Raw genomic sequence first — 24,862 nt, 5'->3', positions numbered from 1 at the left:
AAGGAAAAAAATGTCCTTTTGATTATACTTACCAAGAACTCTTATTGCTAAAGTGTAGATACCCAGAGCAAAAGATTTAAGTTGTGGTTGAATGCACCTAAAATAGGAAAAGCACCATTTAGAAAATATGGCCTGAGAGATTTCTCAATGGTTAAAGCACTTGTCACACAACTATGGAGGCTGAAGTTCAGACACTCAGAACACACATAAATATTGAGTGGACTTGGTAACCTGGCTGTTAGTCCAGCCTGAGAAATCAGAGGCAGGCAATCATCAGAGCGAGATAGCTAATAAGACTAACATAAGTGCTGACTAGGAAATGCTGCTTCAAGGAATAAGGTAGAAGGGCACTGGAAGAACATTTGAGGAGATTGCCAACATCAGTCTAGGGCCTGCTCAAGAGTGCACACCCACACGAGTGTGCATTATACACATGCAAACATGTACATGTATACACACCACACACACACACACACACACAAGCACCTTTTCATACAACCTTTAATCTGGTCATGATTATCTAATCATTATTCTTTAATTTCATTAATTTTATGTAAAAGAGAGATACAAAATTTAAAATCCTCACATTTTAAAATACATGATCTACCAGAAATCAATGCTTAACTTGTATTTAAATAATTATTTAAAATGTATATTCTAATTAAAATATACAAAGGAATGCATATTTTAGGGTCTTGTATATAAAATTGTTTTGAGTCATTCACATAATATTCGTAGATTAGAGTTGATTAAAAAACATAACACCATCATGGAAAATTCCAGTCTTAGCAGTAATGTGTAAAAAATAATAGCCTATAGATTAAAAAGTCCAGTTCAAAACACCATGTTATTAAACATACCTTTAAAGTATTTCACAATTGTCTATTACATACATTTTATGGAAGGTACATTTTTTCTGTGTTATTAATCCTGACTCCAACATCAGAAGCCCCAAATGGTGTTTAGTGTAAAACTTCAATGATGTAGGTTTTAACATTGCTCTAGATCAAGGGTTTACAAATATATTGAACTAAGAAAACTCTATTCAGCTACAAAAACCTAAAGTGGGCTCATCTGACAGTGGAATTAGGGGCTGGGGCCAATTGTTTCAAAAAGCTATCAAGAATCATGGCCACAGAGAAGAGTATATGTTGTATTTGATAATAAAGTTGGAGTGAGGAAGACTCAACACTCACCTCAGGAGTAATATATACCCAGGTATGCCACCTAGAGATAACGTATATGACGTGATGACTGAAATCACAAGGAAATACAGAAACATTTGGGGACATCCGTTATCTTTCTGACACCTGCCCATCATGCCTGACCAGTTTCCTGACTTAGGGGCTGCAAGTCCTACACAAGTGCAGTTAGAAAATATCTGTAACACAGTAGAGAAAAGTCCAATTATTGAGATACATTTAATTAAATCAGAAGTTACATTTTTCTTTTAAATACTTTTTAATATAATATATATGTATTACATGAGCAATGGGAAATATTTTTGCTATATTAACATATATTAACATATTAATATATCAACATATATTAAGGTAAAGTCTAATAGAGTATTTCACTGTTTAAATAGTGACCTACAGTCTACACATGACTGTCACTACTATTTCATGCTTTGATTATTGTCATGGTTATCTTTGTGCTCAACCTACTTCAACTCTCACCAACCACAATCTGCTTTCCACATAGTAACCAAGTGAACGTTCAAATTCTCTCACTGCCCTCAACCCTGAAATTAGGATTCCTTACACATTTGTAAGAATCCCAAATCGCTGTAGTGAATTATCCATTCTTATCATGTAGCTCCCAGATCTCACCCTGATCTCATTGGTCAACAATCTCCCCTATTAACCTCTGCTTTGTTGACACAAATGGCTCCCACAATGGCGAATTTGCAGGTCTGTTTTGTCCTAGAACCACCCCTCCCCAGCTTGAACACAGCAAATTCATCTATATCTCATGGTCCTGTTACTCCCCATTCAGGAAAGTTTCCTCTTGCCTGTTCAGCTTTCCTTTCTCTACTTAGAGATTTCTTTAGAGAGAAGTTTCATGACCTCCCCTTCTAAACCACAGCCCGTCTGTCTGCTCTGGTATCCTGATTCAGTCTCAGTCACTATGTACATGGCTATTTATCTTTAAGCTTCATCTCTCTACTAGAATATAACCTCTATGAAAGCAAGATCACCCTATCTTGTCACCACTACATGTCCAGAGCCTAAAATTGACCTCACTTTCAGTATTTAAGAAAAAAAAAATCATTAAATAAACGAGCAGAATTAGAAGATATGGAAGAATTTACATTGTCTTTTAGGGAAAATAATCCTTATGCATAAAAGGGAACTAAATCTTTATGCATAAAAGTGAACTAAATCTTGAATATGAAGATGTAATTCTGTGCAGTTTATTTATGAAATGAGAATCTCATGATATTTATTATCTATTTGTATCATACATTAAAAGAGTCCTAGTTTTTTTTTTTCAACTTGACAGAAGTCAGAGTTATCTGAAAAAACTATAACTGAGAAATTGCCTTCATAATATTGGGCTGTAGGCAAGTCTGTAAAGCATTTTCTTAATTAGTGATTGATAAGGGAGGGCCCAGTCCACTGTGGATTTTCACCCTTATGCAGGGGTTTCTGCATTGTATGAGAAAGGAGAATGAGCAAGCCACAGGGAGCAAGCTAATAAGCAGCCATCCTTTAGGGCCTCTGCTTCAGTTCCTGCTTCTAGGTTCCTGCCTTGAGTTCCTGCCCTGGCTTCCTTGGATGATGGACTGTGATGTGGAAGCATAAGTGAAATAAACCCTTTCTTCTCCAAGTCATGGTACTTTATCATAGCAATGGGAATACTAACTAAGACAACAAATTGTCATTTTCATCACTGAAGAGTGAATTTGCAAATAAAGAATGAAATAAAGTTGACATAATTAATATATATATTAATATATTTATATATTTATATATATATATTAGTTCTAATCCTGATCTTGTTTGATTGCTGTTATTTGTTCCCATGTCTCACTGTCATCTGGGATGTTCTCAAATGTGTTGGGCTAAGCATTCATAACTAGCCAATAATTATATTTAAATATATTTGTGCTGTTCAGTTTTTATGGAAGACAGCATTTGGCCTGAAATGCCAAGATGGGATTAGAGAGGGGAGTCTGTTAATGACTGAAGGACATCAAGTTCTTCACAGCTAGTTTCAGTTATGCACTGAATGCTCATCCCAGTTTACTTACCTCACTGCTCCTGTGCAGTGAGATATGGAGGTAAGGCCTTTGGAAGGTCAGGAAGATAACATTTTCAGGAATTAGTGTCCATATAAGAAAAAAACACACTTTAAAGTTTGAACAGTACTGGGGATTGGGTTTCCAATTGACAGGGATTTGTGGAAAAGACTAGATCATGAGGATTCTGAATTAATCAATAGGTTAATTCTTTGATAAATTCTTAATATGGTGGTATTATTGGAGGTGGTCAAAGTGGAAGAAGGGGCTAGCTGGAGGAAGCTGTCACTGAGGAGGGCCTTAGAAAGATGCAGCCTGCCTTCTGATCCCCTTTCCCTTCCAGTTCAGTGTGAGGTTGATGGTGTCTATCACACAGTTCCCTGCAAGGTAAACTGAAGCACCACAGGTCCAGAAATAGCAAGCCTAAGGTCCATGGCCGAAGACACTGAAAAGTTACTCTTGAAAAGCACTTTCCTCTCTTTCAATGCTTCCTCTCAGGGAATTGTGAGAGTGACAAAAAGCCGACTGCTACAGACACCTTGTCCTTCCTTTATGCCTTCTGCTCTGAGGACATCTGCAAACCAGGTAGTCAGCCCTCATCTTGCACTGGACCCACTGGCTCTTTCAGTTGGACTTCATTTCTACAACTGTGGAGAATAAATGCTTGCAGTTCAAGTCATTTGTCTCAAATACCTGGACAGACTGAGCAAGCTTCCTACCTGGAGTTCTGACTCCATTCCCACTCTACAGCAACTCGGCAGCTCAGACCATCTACTCTTGATCAAGCAGAGCTGCTTCAAAACCATCAACTTCCCTGGAATCAGTTCTGCGTCCCTGGATCCATATCTTCACATACAGATATCTCTTAACCCCCCATATTTGTGCTGTTCCTAAAACCTCCTGTATCTACTAACTTTGAGATCAGGGGACACAGATCCTAAAGTAGATCTTAAAAGTGATATAATATGTTTGGGACTTTCTTATTCTGGGCTAATAATTTTCACAATATAATGAGAGATGTAGACTAAACAATTATGAATGTTGTTATACCTGATTCATTACTAATCCTTTCCTTAATTCTTTCAGTTTTAGATCCACAAGAGTGTTTTAAATTCCCTACATTTATATACAAATACAAGGGTTGGGTCAGAACAAGGGATTCTGCCTGTGTGACCTCCCATGACCCCATTGGACCAACATGGGTCTACACAGTAGCCAGTTAATAGGCAGATACATTAGGAGAAGTTTCTTACAATGCTCTTTCCACTCTGACTGGAGGATTGACAACCAGCAAGACAAGCTGACACATATGTGATCCCATTGTCCCCACACATGGGCTCCCATTTTGACTCTGAACATTTACATCTTGAGTTGCAATCTGAAAAGAGAGCTCGTTCATGATAAGAGACAGGTTTGGTTCTGAAAAGAAACGTAAGAGTATAAAATATTACCTCTTGGCAGGCAAGATCTTATTTTAAAACTGTCAATGCTCTTGAGTCATATAAATTCTGTGATATTGGCAACTGTTTGTCTTTTGAAAATACAATTGTGTTAAAGATCTTAGCATCTAAGTGTTAAATATGAGGCAACTGTTAACTGACTCTACCTTAAGCTATGTCTTAAAAGGTTTGCCCATTCTAGCCACATCCACTTCTTAGCTTAAAGGTCTTATTAAAGTCTCCTGATTCCTGGGTCCTGTAATGAATTTCTGAGCTAAGGTGGTTTGGTCCATGGTTACAAGACAGAAAAGTGAAATTCAAGGTATATTTATGACATTATGCATGCTATCTTTTGTAACTGTGTGGACATCAGTATGATGGATATTGCTGATAGTAAAGAATAAAAGCAGCTAACAGTGAATATCCTTCTTATACCTAGTTGCATATGTCTTCCAAATAATGCACCATGGATCCTTTGTCTTTATATTCTCTGATATGGAAATATAAAATATAGATATGATAGGATAAAAGGATGGATTGTTGAACTTACTTTTAAAGAGCAACTTGTTTAAAATGTTTTACATTGCTATTGATTTTAGTTGTTGATACAAATTTAAAGTTTAAAGTTAATTTTGTTATACTGTATATATATTTCTACTCTCGATTAAGATATTATGTTTATGTAACTCATTTAAATTGTAATGGATAATTAAGAAATACAGATTAATAACTAGGCTTCTATGATAGTCAAACTTAGAGTCATGTTAAGTTTTCTAGGTATACATTTCTAGGTATACATAGATATAATTCAATTAGGTAGGTAATCTTCAAACATTTCAAAGACCTACAGAATATGGCATTTAAAATGTTTTAAAAACTTAGACTTTCTGGACAATGAGACATGTTTGCTCCTGGCAACACTGATTTGCTTTAGAGAGAAAGATGGGGGTTGAAGACACTCCATATGGAGTTTATCTTCTTGGAAAAATAGCCATTTGGGCAAGAAACTGTTCTTGCCTAGACTGCTTGACAAAATGTTATATTGACTAGACATTCAGGACCCATAGGAAGGTGACCACTGAACTTTGCAAGGTGAGATGGTCCTTCAGTTTCCTGCTTCACAGAAGAAATTACCAGACATTCTACAGGACACAGAGAGAAGCAACTGAGAGACTCTAGGCCTGTAGGCTGAAAAATGGATACCCCAACATTGCAGAAGAACTTTGGGTAACAGTCCAAGCAGCCAGCTGTCTCTGTCATTCTAGGTTTTTGGAAGTTGCTTACAAAGCATTTCCTATTTACTTAGATAATATTATATCCTTCTGAGGTCTTTGATGTAGTTGAAGACTAGATAGTCATAATTTTCCTTAGTTATGATAAAAGATAAGTTAGATATAAAACCTTAGACTCACAAATATAGGATAAATAGAATATTTTCTTTGAATTTGCCAAATACAAATATACTAGATATTGTAACTGTAATTCTTGCTTGATAACTATTTTGTTATATATAATTTTACTATATTAAAGTTTAAACTTTCCTCTTTTAATTAAACAGAAAAGGGGATAATGTTTTTGTACATTCGTTTAATAAAATGCTGATTGGTCAGTAGCCAGGCACGAAGATAGGATAAGCAGACAAGGAGAATTCTGGGAAGAGGAAGGCTGAGTCAGGAGATACCAGCCCACCATCCAGGGAGCAGCACACAAGGGCACACAGGTACAGCCATGGAAAACATGGCAACATATAGATTAACAAAAATGGACTGAGTTTAAGTGTAAGAGCTAGTCAGTTGTAGGCCTAAGCTAATGGCCACGCAGTTTTAATTAATATAAGCCTCTGTGTGTTTACTTGGGTCTGAGTGGCTGTGGACTGGGCAGAACACAGGAAAACTTTCAGCTACAATTCTTCCATGTACAAAGGTCAGTGGCATCCTTCATCATCTTTGCTTACAGAGTCCCCTATTATTCAATGAATTTACAACTCATTTAGCCACAAAAATTTATTGGAACACTCTGAAGCACTAACTTTGGGAGGATGGAAGATGTTTATAAATATTAATGGATAATACTTATCTTCCAAGTGTTGGTTTTCTTGAACTTTTTTTTCTCTTCCTCTAGTCTCTCTACAGGGCACTCACCCATTGGTGTGTCATTTTGGCTTCATGTTATGTGTAATACCCATAGACCTTTCATAATTCAGTTTCCTCCCTTATTTCATTTTCTTTTGTGTTGATCTCTCACCATGAAGATTTTTTTATGGAGGTATTTTAGAGACTTAAATGAATAAACAATATTTTGAAATGTACACTCAGTAGAGGCCAGATCAGTTTGTTTATTTATTCCTATGCTGCTAGTGTCAAATATAACTCTTAGCACATAGCAGAGTTAGAAACATGGTTTATGGGACCTGAATCATCAAAGAAAAAAAATGTCTTTTCATTTGAGTCTAGGTTCTGCTATACGGTGTGGTCAAGCTTGGGTGTGGCTTGAACTCTCAGACCACCTGCTTCAGCCTCTCTAGTGTTAGTATTTAAAAGATGTTAGTATTCAAATCACATTCATCAAAAGGAGGTATTTAGAGAAAGAACCAGTGCTTTGGGCTCTTGCTTCTAATGTGTATCTAACCTATATGATTACAGCAGTAATTTCTTAGTTGAGGTAACAGTCCATCTACTCAGGCTGCTGTGGATTGGGCCATCTCAAAGGTCACGCCAAATGGAACAAAAGGGCATTTAACTGGGTCTCTGCGAAGTCCTCTGGGACCATTTAATCTTCTCTTACATGAAGTGTTAATTGCTGGCTGAGATGAATGGTTTCATCTGAAGTTGTAATGACAATAATGTCTTTGAAAGACCAGCATCAGTCCCCATAGGCCCTTTGAGGTCAAGGTCACAGATGATTGGACCTCCAGTGAACCTTGATGTGATAGAGGCCACCCACTCACATGCATATCAGGAAGGTCAGGTTAGACTGGGCACTTGCTCAAACTCACATTTTTTGTTAGTCACAAACCTGGGAGTGGACCCTTCCAGGCCTGTTGCATCTAAATTCTTGTTCTCATATCAGCATTATTCTCCTTACTAAAAAACAGATATTCCCTTAGCTGTCAGCTCAAGCTTGTCAATAAAGGACCTCTTGGGTGTCTACAATCAAAATAACCTTTCAAACAAAGCAACACAGGACAATCTCAGGGGAAGCATTTTCCATTAAAGTTAATTATTTTACATTACTGGGGAATATGTTTACTTTGCCATCTAGAGCAGACTTTAATTGCAAGCACATCTATATGAAGGATGTGTTTGACAGTAGGGTTGTGGCTTAAAATTTTAATTATAAGAAGGGTTCCAACAAACATGTTTGAGTGTTTATTCCCCAATGAGACTTCTTTCAGAGAGCTGTGCTGAGAAGTGAGGTGCTTTCCTAGTGGTGCTGCCCTTCTTCGATTGCTTCCACTGGCACAGCTATGCTCGAAGGTTAAATCTTTGTCATTTGTGGGGGATGTTTTAAGAGTATGGAAAGCAATTCTGAAAAAGGAGTTTCAGAATGCACCAAACAATGCCAGCATTGACTGCAATTCAGCTACAGTCTCTCAAGGTGACTCTGCTGAAGAGGCTAGTACTCAATGGTTATATTATCTTTTATTTCTTTAAAATATTTTATCTTTTATCATTCATAATATGAACCTCAAAAGTTTGCAGCTGTTGTCTATGTATTCACTTTGCCTTAGAAACAGCATAATGCAGAAAGAACGGTATACTTTGAGTCACGCCTGTGTGCAAGGTCAAGATCTGCCTTTGATAGACATTAAGTTTGGGAAGCAAATTGACTTTTTAAAACTCACTTTCCTTCAAAGAAGTTTAGCAAAACTAACTTGCATAAGGGTGTAGAGGATATGCATTAGAAAATGAAACTCATGATGCTTTCTAAATTGAAAACCACAAACGATTCCACCATGCTGGTCTATAATGAATATAAAAGGTACAGCCAAAGACAGCACAAGGCTTCTATTCTCTGCAAAGTCTTCAAGCAATTCATAGTTACCATTAACACTCTCATTGTCCATTTCTGACCCCAGTGGACTCTTCAGCCTCATAATCCTGCTAGGAATACATTTCTATTTAACTTTGCATTCACTGTTTCCATTTTAAACAGGAGAAATTATAGTGTGTGCTTAGTTGCAAGCAGAAGACGTCATGTTGGTGAAGAAAATGGAGGCTAGAATGTAGAGGTAAGGCAGATGATCAGAAAGAGCAACAGGCTGTCAAAGGACTGCAGAATATAGGAGAGATTAAAAATGTAGAGGATTAAAAATATCCTCTATAAGCCTATGTGCTTGAATACTTGACTCTACCACTAGGTGGTGGTGTTGGGGGAGGCTGTGGAAGCTTTGGGAGGTGGCATCTGTAGGTCACTGGGTCAGAAGGCCTTGAGATTTGTAACACAATGTTCCTTCCTGTCTCAGCTCTGTCTCCTGGTCTGATGAGATGGGAGCAAGCAGTTCCTATGCACTCACAAAGCCATGGGGCCACCTGCTGCTATTCCTTCCCCTCTATGATGGCCTGTATATGTCCCTTCAAACTGTGAGTCCAAGTAAACACTACCTTTCTCAAACTGCTTCTTGTTAGGTATTTGGTCACAGGCATTGAAAACTGAAACTAATGAATACAAGACCTGGAGAGCCTGCCTTTCTGCCTCTGCAGGGCTTCAAGCAGTCTGGTAGATTTAATCTAAATCCTCTCTGGTACATGGTAGAGGCTCAATAACATCTGTAGATGAACAGTGTAGAATAATTGAAAGGATGCAGACTCTCCCTCTGGTGGAGTGATAAGAAGGATTCTTAAATGGGATAGTGAAATAGGTCTTGGAAGATCCAGCCTTGCATTAAGAAAAAAGCTAGAAACAACACAATTAAATCACCTACCACATATGGGATGGCATAGGAATGAGGGTAAAAACAGGAAATGTAAGTTATTCATGTTCTTCAGACTCAGTGCAAGATGGACAGGTAAAGATAGCTGCCATGAGATAACTTTTTCTGCTGAACTTTGCTGTATTTTTAACACAACAGAGACTAGGAGGGATGGCCTAAAGACCAACCCACTTAACTAGGAGTCCAGAGGGGACAAAAGGCAACTGCTTGAAGCAATTTTATGGCAGGCAAGTGCTAATCACTACCATGTATATGACATTACTTAAGACTTCCACAATCTTAAAAGACAGTTGTTATTCAATTTTTAAAATAAGAACATTCATTGTAGCCAAATTGATTCAACCCATAAATCATCACTTTACTAAGAATTCAAGCTCTGTATTCCCATGATTGCATTGTTTCATTTGTTAGGTTAATTTTCTAACATAAGATTTAGCAATTTTTATACTTCTATAAGACATTCAAATTCAAATTTGGGAGAAACTACAAATTTGGGAGACAATAACAGATTCTAAGCTTTAAGTAGTATCAGCTATTCCATTAAAAAGTTCCTTTCTATAAGTTATGAGCCTTAAAATATTAATTAATCTTATTAGAAAATAAAAATTAATCTTATTAGAAAACTCTACTGACAATTGAATTAAGCAATCCCATCTCCTCAAATGATGTTACGAGGGAACATACCCTTGGTAGGACACAGTCAGTCCAGCCACACCAGGATTTTCACATCCCAAGGCAAACAGAGAGAGGAAGAGGAGGTAGCCAAAGACAGATGATCCCAAGTAGAGTTTTGTAGCTTCAAATACACCCAGCCTGAATTTTTTCATAACTATTCCCCCAGAGAATATTCCAAGGGCCACTGCAGGAATGTTGATGAGCCCTGAGGAATAAGAAAAACAAGAGATCTCTGAGCATCACTCATGTGTTCTTAGTGATTGCAAAAACCCACCAATGGTTCTGATGTATTAAACTGTGCTTATGAAAATATTGTTACTATTATTGGTAAACATATACCAAGAGTTTGTGATGAGAATAAAGGTCATGGGTTAACAACAGCATAAATGTAGTATCAGAGCCTCATATTCAACTCCATTAATACTGAATGAATTGATGAAACAATATCTTTTCTGGTAGATGCCCAGAACTAGCATTCTCAATCAGGTGGCAGTTGGGGAGACATTAACGTTCCTTAACACTATCCATAGCATAATAGGCACAGAGAATGAAGGGAAGTTTGTTGTTGTTTATGTTTTGCTTTCTATTTTCTGGCTCAAACAAAATCTTGTTGATTCAGCCTCTCAGTCTCTTGTTTTGAAGCTCTCCTTACAGCTAAAGTGGCACGTGTAATCATTTGTGCATGTGCCAGGTACTCACACTATCTATCACATTTGGTCTTCACTGCAATCTTAAGAGTATGCATATTATTATCCTCTAGAGAGAAATTTCTTCATGATTATGATTAACAATGATTAAGACTCAATTGAAGTGTAGGAAGGCTAAAGTCAAGTCCTCTTTCCTCCCTCACTTGGCTGTCTTAGTCACATCTTCTTAAAGGTATTAGGAAATGGAATCTTAGACACAGAGTTATGCAACCTCACTAGTCGTCAAGCAAATGTGATTTAAAACCAGCAGAGGGAGTGGTCCCACCAGGTGATGGAGAGTATGTACTCAGAGACCTTGGTACCTGGGTTTAGGTATCTTCAGTTCAGCCACTTAGCAGCTATACAACTGCAGGCAATTTTCTAAATGTCTCTAAACCTGCCCACTGTCAACTATCCATTAAAGCCTGAGTATTCCTTACCTAAATACTTGGGACTAATGTACTTTTGAATTTTTGACAATTTTAGAGTATACACGCATAATGAGATATCCTGGAGATGAGATCCATATCTCAACAGAAAATTTAATTTTATCTATCATATACATAGCACTATAACACAGTCTGAAGGTAATTTTATACAATATCTTTAGTGTGCTTTTATTCTGAATGCACTCAATCACTCAAGGTCAGGAGTCAACATTCCCACTTGTGGTACCATGTTGGCATTTTTTATTTCTGGTTTGGGATGTTGAAACTGAAATGGTGTTGAGTTGATGAAATGATGTAATTCATGAATGTCTCTTAGCAAAATATCTAACACAGAAGTATTCATTTCTACCAGATTGGCAAAGACGAAATGATACATGGGAGTGGGGAGTACACCCTTCGTATTTAAGAAAGACCAGGCCTAAGACACAAGTGTGTGATCCCAACTATGCAGGAGATGGATACAGGGAGGTTATGAGGCCTGAGTCTATAGATTAACTGAGAAAAACAAGCTCCAGATAAGTCTGAGGGAGGATCTGTTGTGGTCTTGGCCACACAGATAGTGCAAAGGTCATCAGGCTGTTAACCACTTCTGCTCCTAACCTTCGGGGCAGATAACAGGTTATATATCTACCTTCAAAGGGACAACCCTGTGTGTTTAAGTTTCCTGGTTCCCCTAGTACTTATCTGTGAGGACAAGAACCTCTGTGCCTCCCATAAAAAAATTGGAAAAAATTGTTTAAAAATATCCCAGGGATCTTCCACAGGTTTCAGAACTTCTGCAAGGGCAGTGCCTCTACCCACTGATCCATCTCTCCAGCCCTAATTTTCTATTATGAACATCTCTTTCTAAATAATGTTCTTAATTTTTCTTTATGAAAAACAGGTTTCAATTTGAACTTTAAGAAACTGATTCATGACTCCAGTATGGGAGAGATCAAGTGCCCAGATGCAGTGTTGTATGATACTGAATAATGAGGAACAGGCACATCTTCAAAGACATGGGCCTTCATGCAAATTCCTGGGAAAAGGTTTTGGGTTTGTTTGTTCATTTTTTTCTCTTTATTCTGATTGAACCTTGTCTTTCATAGTATATAAAAACTTTATTAGAAATGGATTTATCTAATAAGTGAAAACTGAAACAATTAAATATTAATATTATAAGTATTAGGAAAACATTTCAGTGATTTGGGGGCTTAATGTACAGTTTTAAAAACAGAATCAAAATAACACAAGAAAGAAAATGACTAAAAATTGGGCTTAATTAAAATGATGATCATGACCATTATCAAAATTAAAAGGTCTTACTTATCAAGTCAGGTAGGAAGGAACGAGGAGTAGAGGGAGGGGAAAATATATTCAGATTATATTGTCTGAGAAAAAAAAAATCTATGTTTAATAAAACAGAAAAATTAAAAAAGCAAGATAAAGTGTATGAGAAATACTTGCAACACACATATTTAATGAAGAATTTGTATCAAGAAAAATATACAGTAGCCAGAACTTACCAAGTGAAAGACTGCCAATCAAAATAAATAAATAACATGGGCAAGTGACTCAAACAAGTTAGTAGAAGGGAATATTGAAGTGACTAATGAGCCTATGCAGACATACTCAACATAAATGGTCATAGGGTAAATGATATCAAAATGAAAAAGGCTTACAACATCAAGGTCTGGTAAAAATGCGGGGTGATTAACATGCACTCACATATTCAGTGCATGTTTAAATGTGCTCAGCCATGATGTTTCTTAGCAATATCTACTCTATCACAGATTGCCTATGATCTAGTATTTGCACACCATGTGCTAATCAAAGAAAATGAATATACCCACAGAATGATCATGGCTGTGTGATCTACAGTAGCCAAAAGAAAAAAAACTATCAAAAGGACCATCAGCACTAACGTGACTAAATATAAGTAATTCATGGTACATTGATATCACAAACTAGTCCATGGTAGTGAAAAAGAGCCAAACATGGGTATTCAGAACCGTGAATGAATCTTAACATCAATTGTTCAAATTCTATGAGGCTCAAGAACAGGTAAGACTGGTTTATGAAGATTGAGTCTACAACAATTCTAGCCATTAGGGAAAGTATGTGTTGATAATAATCTTCTTGGGTAATAGGATGCTCTAGATGATGGCTACTTTACACACACACACACACACACACACACACACACACACACACACACACACACACAAGAACACACACACACACACATATACATAATTCATTCAGTTAAGCTATACAAGAAACATCTTCAGACTTAACTGATGAGTATAAATTATATCTTGACATATAAAACTACATATAAGATGAAAAAGACTATCTCAAATTTCCATTGCTTCTTTATTTGTTCTCCTTAAACTCAGGATGCAACACTGATAGATATGGAAGAAGTTCTGAGGGAAATTTCTAAAATATTTCTTATGCTCAACCAGTAAATGATACAAGTGAGCTTTTGAATCACTTAATATTGGAAATGAAAATTTTCAGTAATCTAATCTTGAAACTGCTAGAATGTTGGAGAATAGACCAAACAAGCCAGTCACTTTAACATCTAAGTGCCCATTATTTAGAATTTGTTATAGGAAAATTACATCTTCCAAGATATACTCAGATCTTTTCTTCTCTTTTCAGGGGTAGATATATGGAGTGATTTTTAAAATTTTCTGTGGCAAGGGATTGGAGAGATGGGTCAGAAGCCCAAATCTGGTTCCCAGAATGCACATTGGTTGGTTCACAATCACCTGTAGCTTCAGCTTCAGGAGATTTGACAGCCTCTTCTGATCTACACAGACACATGCACTCATGTGCACAAATGAACCCACCCACCCATACTCACACACCCCCATAACACATTCATACCATACAAAATATTAATAATAAAATAAATCCTTTAACAATTTCTATGAAGAAAGAAATTATTTTAGAGTCTCATATCTTAAAGGAGTATGTCCCAAGAAACAGAATAAATGTAATGCCTCAAAATGGTGATTTTTTTTAAATGAAATATTCTTGGAGAAAAGAAGCCAATCATGTTTTAAGTCTCTAATTTTATACAGGATGATAGCCCTGTGTTTAAATATTATTTTCTCTCTTTTAATCCCTTGTTCTTGTTTTGGTCCTTCAGTGGTGTTCTTGTTCTTGGTTACATTAATATGCTATATATACAATCCCTTTAAACAACATATTCTCCAGATGTCAAAAATATCCCTTGGGCCTGAGTCATACATCAGTTTTGTTATAGAAGGCACAGTTATACTGTCTAAATGCCCACTGCATGCAATCCCAGACACCATGCATGCAATATTGCCAATAATGTAAGGCGTCAACAATGCCTAAAACACAGGTACCCAATATTAGCAAAAATCTAAAAAAAAATATCTATGCTAGACTCACTTCTTTGTACTTCTTAAAGAACTGTGGGGAATTCTTTCAAAGCCAACCAGTCACAGTCATAAATAATTCTTGTTGTGAAATTATAATACATACCTACTGTGTGTATGCTAGAGTTTTAAAAGTTTTCTACTTTACTTCATCTAAAATACCCTAATTAGTTGAGGTTAAAAACTAGAGCAATCTAATATTACTAAGAATGTGCAAGGTTCATCAAAGATAGTTTCTATGGGAACACATGACAGACAGGCGGGCATACCAATGACAAAGTTGGCTTTGGAGGATGACTGCCCATACTGCTGCTCAATGTACTTTGGTTTGTATGTCACCATGCCAAATAGAGAATTGAACTGAACAGTGCTTGCACACAGGTATAAGATGTATACTGGATTTCTAAGAAGAGTCTTCAAAGATGGAAGAAAATCTGTAAGACAAAAACAATATGGAGTCCTTAAAGACAGGGTCTCAGGTAGTAGACATTGCAATCTTCAGGACTGCAGTCTGCCTGGGTTTGAATCTAGGCTTATACACCCCTACAGGAACACTATGTAGGACCAATAAGGGAGACAGGGACAGACCCCACCAGGTGATGTGTCAGTAACAAGGGCAGAGCATTCCTCCTCATCTTCTATCTAGAAGCTCTAGGCTGGACATCAGGAACTTCCATGTGAGTCTCTTTCTCCCAACATAGTTCATAGCTGTCTCCTTTAGTGAGTGTACCTTGGTGTTAAAGGGACCTTTCTCCTACTCTCTTCCTCCCATGATTCAGGCAATTAACTTCAACAAGTTGAAGAATGTCTTTAAACATAAATACAGGATTGCTTGAAAAGAAAGAGATGGGGACAATTTCTTGGTCATCAACTTCTCTGAGGAGAACTCCTGAGAACATGCCTGGCCTTTACCTGCCTTGCACTTACACCCTTGCTGAGACACACATTTCTATATATTGTTCAAACAGGTGGATCTTACATGTAAAAGGCTCTCAGACATGGAGTTATAGCCTCTTCTTTTCTGTCTACTCAGACTTCTGCTGATCAGCTACTATGGAGAAGAACAATGGTGTGTGAGAGGGTGAAGCCACCCAAAAGGAAAATATGCAGGACTTTTGCTCAACCATCTGCATAACTTTTTCAATAAGAACAACTTTGTGACCATAGGTAATGCGATCCACAAAGCCTGCTCATGCACCAGGCATAGATCCTGATCACACTGCCTGATAAAGCAGGGAGGGGCTTGGTCCTGCCTCAACTGAATGTACCAGGCTTAGCTATCCCCGCAATGGGAGAACTTACCCTGTTGGAGGAGTGGATGAGAGGTGGGGGAGGGGAAAAGGAGGGGGGCAGGAGGAAGAAGGAGGGATGAGAGGGGGATCTGTGGTTGGTATGTCAAATGAATAAAAAAAATTTTAAAGCTTCTGGAATAAATGAAAAAATCAGAAAAAAAAGGATGACTTCCTCTCTCCATTTCTGCTTCCTATATGGTTTTTTTTTTTTTAACATTTCTTTCAGACAGGGGAGCCAAGTACTATTATTCATACACTTCCTCCAGTCCCACTAGGAAGATGGACAGTAGTCCATGATCAAAGAGAATCTGACTTACTTCTTGCCATTTCCATGAATTTCATTTCTTCTCCAGGGGCCATTTGGTAGTTAATAGGGTCATTTATGATGAACTTGGACTTCTCAGATGAGGACCCAGAGTCCTCTCTACTTTGGGATCTTGGTAGAGTCTTGGGTAAGCACCAGAAAGGCACGGCAGCGAGGAGACTTAGGAGCCCTGCTATTAGGTAACCAAGCCACCAGGCCCCAACCCACTGAGGATCCTTCGGGGTGATGGTTATGTGGTCTGAAAGAAAGAGGTTTGTTAAGTAGCAACTTTTTCAAGGTTAGCGTATTGAAATGAGTTACTGCAGAAAACAAGTTCTAGCAACAATTCTACCACATCATAAAAAACTACCCCACAGGGTCAGGGAGATGGCTCAGAGAATGAGGACCAAAATTCAGATTCTCCAGAACACACACACACACACACACACACACACACACACACACACACACACACGCCAGATCTCCAGGAAAGGTGTTCCTGGAGGACCTTAGTTTCTCTGTTTGAATTGTGGGTTAAAGAGTCAGAGACTAAAGGCTGTGAGAGGCTTTGGCATTATAGTGTGCTCTGGGGCTGGGGCTGGAGCACAAGGTGAGTACAGCAGGTGGAACACCCTATAGCCAGCTGCTCCTTCAGAAGCACTTGCATCTGATTTATTTATTGAATGTCTAAGATTGTCCTCAAAGAGTAATGGCTGCCAGTCCCCCAGGTAATTGCCTAGTTGGAGAAACAGCAGGGGAGAGAGGCTAAGACTAGGAGAGAGGGAAGTGTGGCCACTAGAGACTTTCACTCCTATGTGTTTTCTTTATTGGTCGATATCACTATAACAAATGTTGACACATATGAGACCAGCAAGAGCCAGCAGGAACTGCAGTTTTGAGCCTGAACTGTGCTAGGTGTATTTGAACTGGCAGCTGCAGAAGACAACCTGCCTTCATAACAGACCACAGGTCACCATGTTCTAATCACTACCTGTTTATCCTTCTGTACCCATCAACACCCGCATCTTCAGCATCAATGTGTATTCCATGGACTATTTTTGTTTTAGGAACCAAGCCACCAGGCCCCGACCCACTGGGGATCCTTCAGGGTGATGTACTGGCCATTGTACTAAAAGTAAAATTTTCGGACTGGAGAGATGGCTCAGTGGTTAATAGCACTTGCTGATTTTGTAGAGGATTGGGTTGTATTACCAGCACCCATATGGTAGCTCATAACTGTCTGTAACTCTGATTTCAGGGGATCTGACAGCTTCTTCTGTCCTCCTCCTCCAGTAGTGAGCACTCATTTAGTGTACATACATATGTGCATGCAAATATTTATACACATACATTTTTTTTAACTTAAAAAACAAAAACAAAATTTGGTATTTTTTTCTTAGTCAGTCCCATTAAAATTATAGTAATTAAAATTAATGAATAAATGAAAATAAATTCAGACTGGCAAGATGACTTAGTGTGTACCAAGCCAGGGCATCTGAGTTCCATCCCAGGACCCACCTGGTAAAAGGTGACAACCAATTTGCACAAGTTGTTCACTGATCTTCACAAGTACATCATGGAATATGCACACACAGAGAAGTGTAATTTAATTAATTAATTAATTAGTTAATTAATTAATTAATAAACCTACTTACCTAGATTCACAAAGCCAATATCAACATACAGTTTGGCGCATAATGAACCCAAGAGGAAGCCAAAAATGGGCCCTATAATTGCAACGGTTTGCACACACCCTGCAGGAAAAAGCAAACCAAACCAAAAGAAAACATATTAAGAGGGAAAGAGGATAAGAGAAAAAATAAGAATACCTACCATTTGGCTCTGCCTTGATAAATTAATAAAATGCTAAGCAGGAAATATAAATGAGATGCCATTGGCAGCTGCAAATTAAATACCTCAGCACCTCATCTGTGGGTGTATCACTGGCTACTGTTTCAATGCACTGGGAAATAAGTCCTTCTCTATTTGGGGAGAAAACCATTACTTCTAACACAAGACCCTGACAAATTTAAATTCCAAACGTGAAGCAAACTTTAGTTCTGACATTTGTGGTTGTCTACAGTTTAGGAATCCTAGTCCTTGAGAGGTGGAGGAAGGAGCTAGTGGTCACTTGAGATAAAAACAAACAAAGAAAACAGAACTGCACTAATTTGGTAATCTTTCAAAAAATTGTTATGGTTAGTTAAGCATAAGTTCTGTTTTGACATTAAAATGGATTTTTTTCCAAACTCTGTGATAAAGAGCACTTGCTCATTCATACGGAGCTTGTGAGGAAGCACTGGGGAGAGAGTGTTGTCTCAGGAAGCAGCGAGCAGAGGAGGCAGATTTTGGAGCAAGTTAAGTTTTTCTAGAGAGCTCACCACAGGTCAGGGGTAGCCTGACAGATGATGGGAGCAGGTTACAGAGGACAGTGTCACTAGTAAGCAGGAAGATTGTCCTGCCCAGGTAAGTGTCTCCCACGTGCCATTCCCTCAACGCACACACGCATATTCCTGGGAGATTACATGAACTGGAGGCATGGAGAGCTATTCATTGGCCTCTTTCAGAATAGAAGCAAGTGTAAGACCCTGTGTAGCCTCTGAGCAGCTCCAGAGGAAGGTAAATCCCAGCCAGACCCTGGGAGAGTTGCTTAGTGCACCCCCATACAGTCTTTCTTTCACTCCTGAGTTATGCTCCAGTTTTCCATCAGAGCAAAAATCTATTCTTAATTTAAGTCTGTATTGGTATATGCAGGATATCAGGAATTTCTGTGGTATGTGCCCAGAAACACAGTGATTCTTGGTGTAGCCCCTCCTTCAATCTTGTCCTTTGTCTCCAAAGGCTACACATTCAAAAGATCAGAATTCTAAGAAATCAAAACTGATGTATGAAACACAGAAGACACAATAGTCATCCCTGCAGTTCTAATTTGTAGCTGAATTCCAGGGTGTAAGACACCCATTAAATAGTGCTTAGATGTATCTGACCTTAAGAGTTCACTTCTGCTATACAATTTTGTGTGGAAGATTTTCCAATGCATGTGCCCTTCTTTTGTAGTATACACTGGGGACTGCTGCTGACCTAAAGATGGGATAGCCTTGAGCCTTGCTTATGTTCTCTTTATACTTCTTTTCAGTCATTTATACCTGCTCTCAAGGTTCCAGAATTCCTTCCTATCTCAAATAGGAAAAAATAAAATAAAATAAAATATCCTTCAGTTAACCAGAGCTTTTATAATGCAAGGCAGTTTCTAGAACTGCAGAAACAACAGACACACATGAACACACACACACACACACACACACACACACACACACACACACACACAGAGAGAGAGAAAAAGAGAGAGAGAGGCATACACACATAGACACACACACACACACACACACACACACACACACACACACACAACAAACCAATAACAACAATAACAGAACATCAAAAACAGTCTCTGAACTCTGAAGTCCCCAAGATGCCTTCACAAGGTCCCATGCCATTGCAGTTGAGGTCACAGCTATCTTCTTCTAGTCTGGTGTTCTTTTCCTTGTGCAACAGACACTGATTAATGAAGTGCCTTCACTGTTCAAATCCTTTGTGTATTTCAGACACGTGATAGCTGAGTGAAAGAAGGCATGGAGACTGAGCGCTAAAACCTTCCATGCTAAATTTGGAATAGATGGAAAGGGGGCACAGGCACCCCACTTCTCATGCTGGATGAGGTGGGCATTACCAATGTAGAACGCAGCATTATCCTCACTGGCAAAGTCATCCAGATAGGCGATGCCGAGGGGTTGGATGGGAGTCTCCCCTAATCCTCGCAGGAGATTTCCCAGGAAGACATAAATCCACATGGAGGAGCTGGCATCCCCTTCACATTCTAGAAAGAAAGGCAAAGAAGAGGACTGGAGCTAGCTCACTGTTGGTGTTAAATATTATTTCTACATTTCTATACTTGGTTTTAAACTAATTAGAAAACAGAATCAAAATCTACCACAGTGCTAATCTGATAAGATTTCGGCTGAGATACTGCACAGAGATACCTGTCAGCATGTTATCTGAGGCAAAACAGGTCATGAACAAAAGCTTATCCACATCTACATTTAATAAAAATTGTGTATTCTTCAATCACAAGTATTTTTTCATTGTTGTCCAAGTTCTACCTGAAACTCAAATGTTTATGTGGCTGATAAGTGCAACACTGGGCTGGATTGCCTACAGTTATATCTGGTAGTAATCAACTATTTTTAGAATTCTGGAAACAAGCCATATAAAAGTTATACATCTTATATTCTTCAGCAGTCCACATCTTCCAACAAAAGTAAAAGGTTTTTTGACAATATTTTTAGAGCTGAATCTAAAGCTGACTATTTAAGGATACATTAATAAATGTCATGCCATAATCTGACCATATGAGGCAGGGCAGTTATGTCAGTCACAAAAATGAAAGACCACTTTACAGAGTTCCGGCACTCTAATAAAACCAAGGATGTTAACTGCCTCCAGTAATTACCACATCTAAACGCCCCCTCCCAGGCACACGCTGGGCTAAGTAGTTCTCGGGAATTTATAACTGGAGTCTTCGCATCAACACTGTGAGGTGGAAGCTATTTTTAACTAGGTGTGAAGGGGATGAAGAAGGAATTAAATGTAACCATGGGAAAAATTTACATTTCTTATCTGACCTTTTAGATTGATGTTTCTATTTGTGAAATTCATTTTATTTTCATTTCAAGACCCATCTCACTCGGAACCACTGGTAGATGTTCCTAGTCACCAACAAACCATTTGTGGTCTTTTCCACAATATTGAATCACTGGAGTGTTTTACTGGGATCATATCATACAGCTTTATACTCTAGGAGCTGTGTGTGTGTGTGTGTGTGTGTGTGTGTGTGTGTGTGTGTGTGTGTGTGTGAGTGCTTTGCAGGGCAGGCATGTGAATAGCATCCCTGTGTGCCAGCAAACGCCAGAGCATATTGGTACCTTTCCCCATTATTCTTGCTCTGTCGCCTCAGGACAGAATCTCTCACTGGCTAGTGAATTTTAGGAACCCACCTACCTGTGTCCCCAGTGGTGGGTCTCTAGGCACGTGCAGACATGCCTAGCATTATGAGTGGGTGCTGGGGATTTGAACTTAGGTCCCCATGTTTGCAAAGCAACACCCTTTCCCACTGAGCCATCTCCTCAGCACTGTAGCTATAGTTTTCCTGCCTGGCCCATAGTCAGGATAAATCTCTGCCACCCGCCAGTCCTACAACCGCTCAAACCCGATCAAGTAAACACAGAGACTTATATTGATTACAAACTGTATGGCCGTGGCAGGCTTCTTGCTAACTGTTCTTACAGCTTAAATTAATCCATTTCTATTTTTTTTTTTTTGTTTTGTTTTGTTTTTCGAGACAGGGTTTCTCTGTGTAGCTTTGCGCCTTTCCTGGGACTCACTTGGTAGCCCAGGCTGGCCTCGAACTCACAGAGATCCGCCTGGCTCTGCCTCCCGAGTGCTGGGATTAAAGGCGTGCGCCACCACCGCCCGGCTAATCCATTTCTATTAATCTATACCTTGCCACGTGGCTTGTGGCTTACCGGTACTTTACATTTTCCTTGTCCTGATGGCGGCTGGCAGTGTCTCTCTGACTCAGCCTTCCACTTCCCAGCTCTATTCTTCTCCTTGTCCCGCCTATACTTCCTGCCTGGCCACGGACCAATCAGTGATTTATTTACTGACCAATCAGCAACACATTTGACATACAGACCATCCCACATCACCTCCCCTTTTCTTTTCTTAAAAAGGAAAGTTTTAACCTTTACACATCTCCAAAGTCAGCTTGGTGTATTTGGGAATTTGGGCGTAGATTTTCTTACTACTTCCTGCTGGAGGGGGGCGCTGTATCTTATGGGGACACAAAGAATATTTTAGGATTATGGAGTAGTCCATGAGGGTGTATCGTCTGAGCCAGTTGCCTTGAAACGGTTCTGGATGTTGGATCATCTGGGCCATGGTGTCATCAGAGACCTTTCAGGGGGTCTTGGCTGGTCAAACCTGATGTATCTTAATCTGGAACAAATCCATAGCCTCTGGCTTTCTGTGGAAACAAAAGCAGAATCTCCTTTCCAAAGCAACGTATCCTTATATCCAAATTTTGAAGTCAAAGTACCTTTAAAATATGTATATTGGTTTAACTCAGCTTCCTTTATAATCAAATATCTCTCTGTAGTTAAGAATCCCAAAGACAACACAATCCAGATTCTCTATGTAATATTCATCTTCACGTGGCTTATTTTTTATATTAATTTTACTGTCTCTTTAAAGACTTTATTTTTTAAAACTATGTATTTGTTTCTATACTGTATATATCACCTTTTTTGTCTCTTTCAAGCCTACGTATATTTTACACACATTTTAAACTATTACATCTGAATCTGTCTTATTGTGAATCTATTGCTTTAAGCTGCAGCAGCTGTGGCTGCTGGCTCCACCCACCTCAGCTTCCCAACATGGCGGCGGTACTGTAGTTTTCCGCCAGCTCTGGGAGCTATCGTGGGTCTATGCTTTTATCCAAGCAGCGTGTAGTCCAGAAACCTCTTTTTTTGTTTTGTACTAGCAAAGGCTAAATTCACCAAGCAGCTTAATGTGCCACTTGCAGAGGCCTCATTCCTGCCATATGGCGGCAGGTCGAGTGTGCACGCCAGGAACCCGCCAGTAGCTCAAACCGGCAGCTGCCACTCATTTGAGAGAGACAATTAGGAACTGTTTTTAGCTCCGTTTTAGAATCTTTTTTCTCAGGTTTTAGGTGGAAACTCTTGCCCCACGTTGGGCGCCATTTGTAGCTAGAGTTTTCCTGCCTGGCCCATAGTCAGGATAAATCTCTGCCACCCGCCAGTCCTACAACCGCTCAAACCCGATCAAGTAAACACAGAGACTTATATTGATTACAAACTGTATGGCCGTGGCAGGCTTCTTGCTAACTGTTCTTACAGCTTAAATTAATCCATTTCTATTAATCTATACCTTGCCACGTGGCTTGTGGCTTACCGGTACTTTACATTTTCCTTGTCCTGATGGCGGCTGGCAGTGTCTCTCTGACTCAGCCTTCCACTTCCCAGCTCTATTCTTCTCCTTGTCCTGCCTATACTTCCTGCCTGGCCACGGACCAATCAGTGATTTATTTACTGACCAATCAGCAACACATTTGACATACAGACCATCCCACAGCACAGCACAACTGTAGAAATTTTTTTACACTTTACTATTTCAAGTAATAAGGCTTTTCAGAGAAAAAAATTAATAAGCTAAAGCATATAAAAAGCTAAAAACCATTTATTTACACAAGTCAATTTTTAAAAACCATCTTACCATCATTTATTTTGTTTTGTGATTTCCCCATGACTGAGCTTGGTGACAGGTTGCTGGACTCTAGGTGGCATGGAGAGATGTTAGGAGTCAGGTTGGAGGAGGGAGAATACTTCTCATATTTCTCATAGCTGTACCTGCATACAAGGAAAATTTTTACACTGACAGGCTAACATCATGCTGAAACAGAGGCTTGCTTTACCACTCATGAGGGGGTCAGGCTGGGTTTGCAGTTTCCTTCAAATTGGACTCATCAAACCAAACCAGCACTGAGCAGCAATTTGTCTCATGGCTGGCCAGAAGATGCTGCCTGCCTTTGTGCCATTCTTGGGCCCTCCATGAACCAGTGACAAAAAAGAAAAGCAAGAATCATTTTCAGACTCATTTTAGCAGAAGATAGCGACTAGCCATCATCTATTCCCTTAGAACAAGAGGTATCTATGTACATTTGCTGAAGACCAAGGCTGTCTCCAAGTCAGAGAAAAAATCAGTATCATATCAACTCGAGGCATTAGCAGAACACTTACAGGCCAGTTCTAGAGAATGTGTAAAATGCAGCATGGCTCTAGAGCTGTTTGCCCAGAAGGAATTCTGCATTTTCCCTCCAGGTAATGACTCTGACTCCAAATTAATCCAGCCTTACTCCTCCACCCCTCACCACTTCCTGAGTTTCTTTTTAAGTTGATACATACCCTTGCTAAGTTGGCATGAGCTGGCCGTGAAATCACTATGGTCTACACAGACTGGCCCTGAACTTATGTGATCCTCCTGCTTCAGCCTCGGGACTAGTGGGTATTACAGGCCTGTGTTATCAGCCCCAAATAATGGCAGAAAACATTTTGATTTTCTATTTTTCCGTACTGATTCCACTTCCCTTGTGTACAGGACAGCGCTTTCATACGGATAAGCCCCAGCCTCAGCCATGAATGCTCTCTCTTCCTAAAGTAGTCCTTACTGAACATGTAGAATTCTGTGCACACTTCCTGTGTGATCCCAAGCTTGCTCATTAGTATCAGTTTTCAAAGCAGTGGTCACAGTCACTTTAAACACCCCATGTCTGGGTCCATCAATAAAGGACCTGCTGTGCAGGCATGA

The 24,862-nt window shown here is 39.1% G+C and overlaps 1 protein-coding gene across 13 annotated transcripts in view; it reads right to left on the bottom strand.

Annotated features, from left to right (window-relative positions):
- Slco1c1 (solute carrier organic anion transporter family member 1C1) overlaps window positions 1–24,862 on the bottom strand; it is a 43,260-nt gene that overhangs the window by 6,034 nt on the left and 12,364 nt on the right. For 11 of the 13 annotated variants that reach the window (XM_052719563.1, XM_052719561.1, XM_052719559.1 and 8 more), the window contains 9 exons: window positions 23,771–23,904; window positions 20,148–20,294; window positions 18,073–18,171; window positions 16,431–16,676; window positions 15,091–15,255; window positions 10,301–10,496; window positions 4,498–4,663; window positions 1,197–1,381; window positions 33–97 (listed from right to left, as the gene is read on the bottom strand). In XM_052719563.1, coding sequence (XP_052575523.1) covers window positions 33–97; window positions 1,197–1,381; window positions 4,498–4,663; window positions 10,301–10,496; window positions 15,091–15,255; window positions 16,431–16,676; window positions 18,073–18,171; window positions 20,148–20,294; window positions 23,771–23,904 — 1,403 coding nt within the window. The remainder of the gene's footprint in view (window positions 1–32; window positions 98–1,196; window positions 1,382–4,497; window positions 4,664–10,300; window positions 10,497–15,090; window positions 15,256–16,430; window positions 16,677–18,072; window positions 18,172–20,147; window positions 20,295–23,770; window positions 23,905–24,862) is intronic. The other 2 variants (XM_052719568.1, XM_052719564.1) reach the window with 1 other exon arrangement.

This window comes from Peromyscus californicus, unplaced genomic scaffold (assembly GCF_007827085.1).
Source record: "Peromyscus californicus insignis strain IS unplaced genomic scaffold, ASM782708v3 Scaffold_6__1_contigs__length_162567912, whole genome shotgun sequence".
NCBI lineage: Eukaryota > Metazoa > Chordata > Mammalia > Rodentia > Cricetidae > Peromyscus > Peromyscus californicus.
Note: the sequence above shows the minus strand (reverse complement) of the source record. Positions and strands in the feature narration are given on the sequence as shown.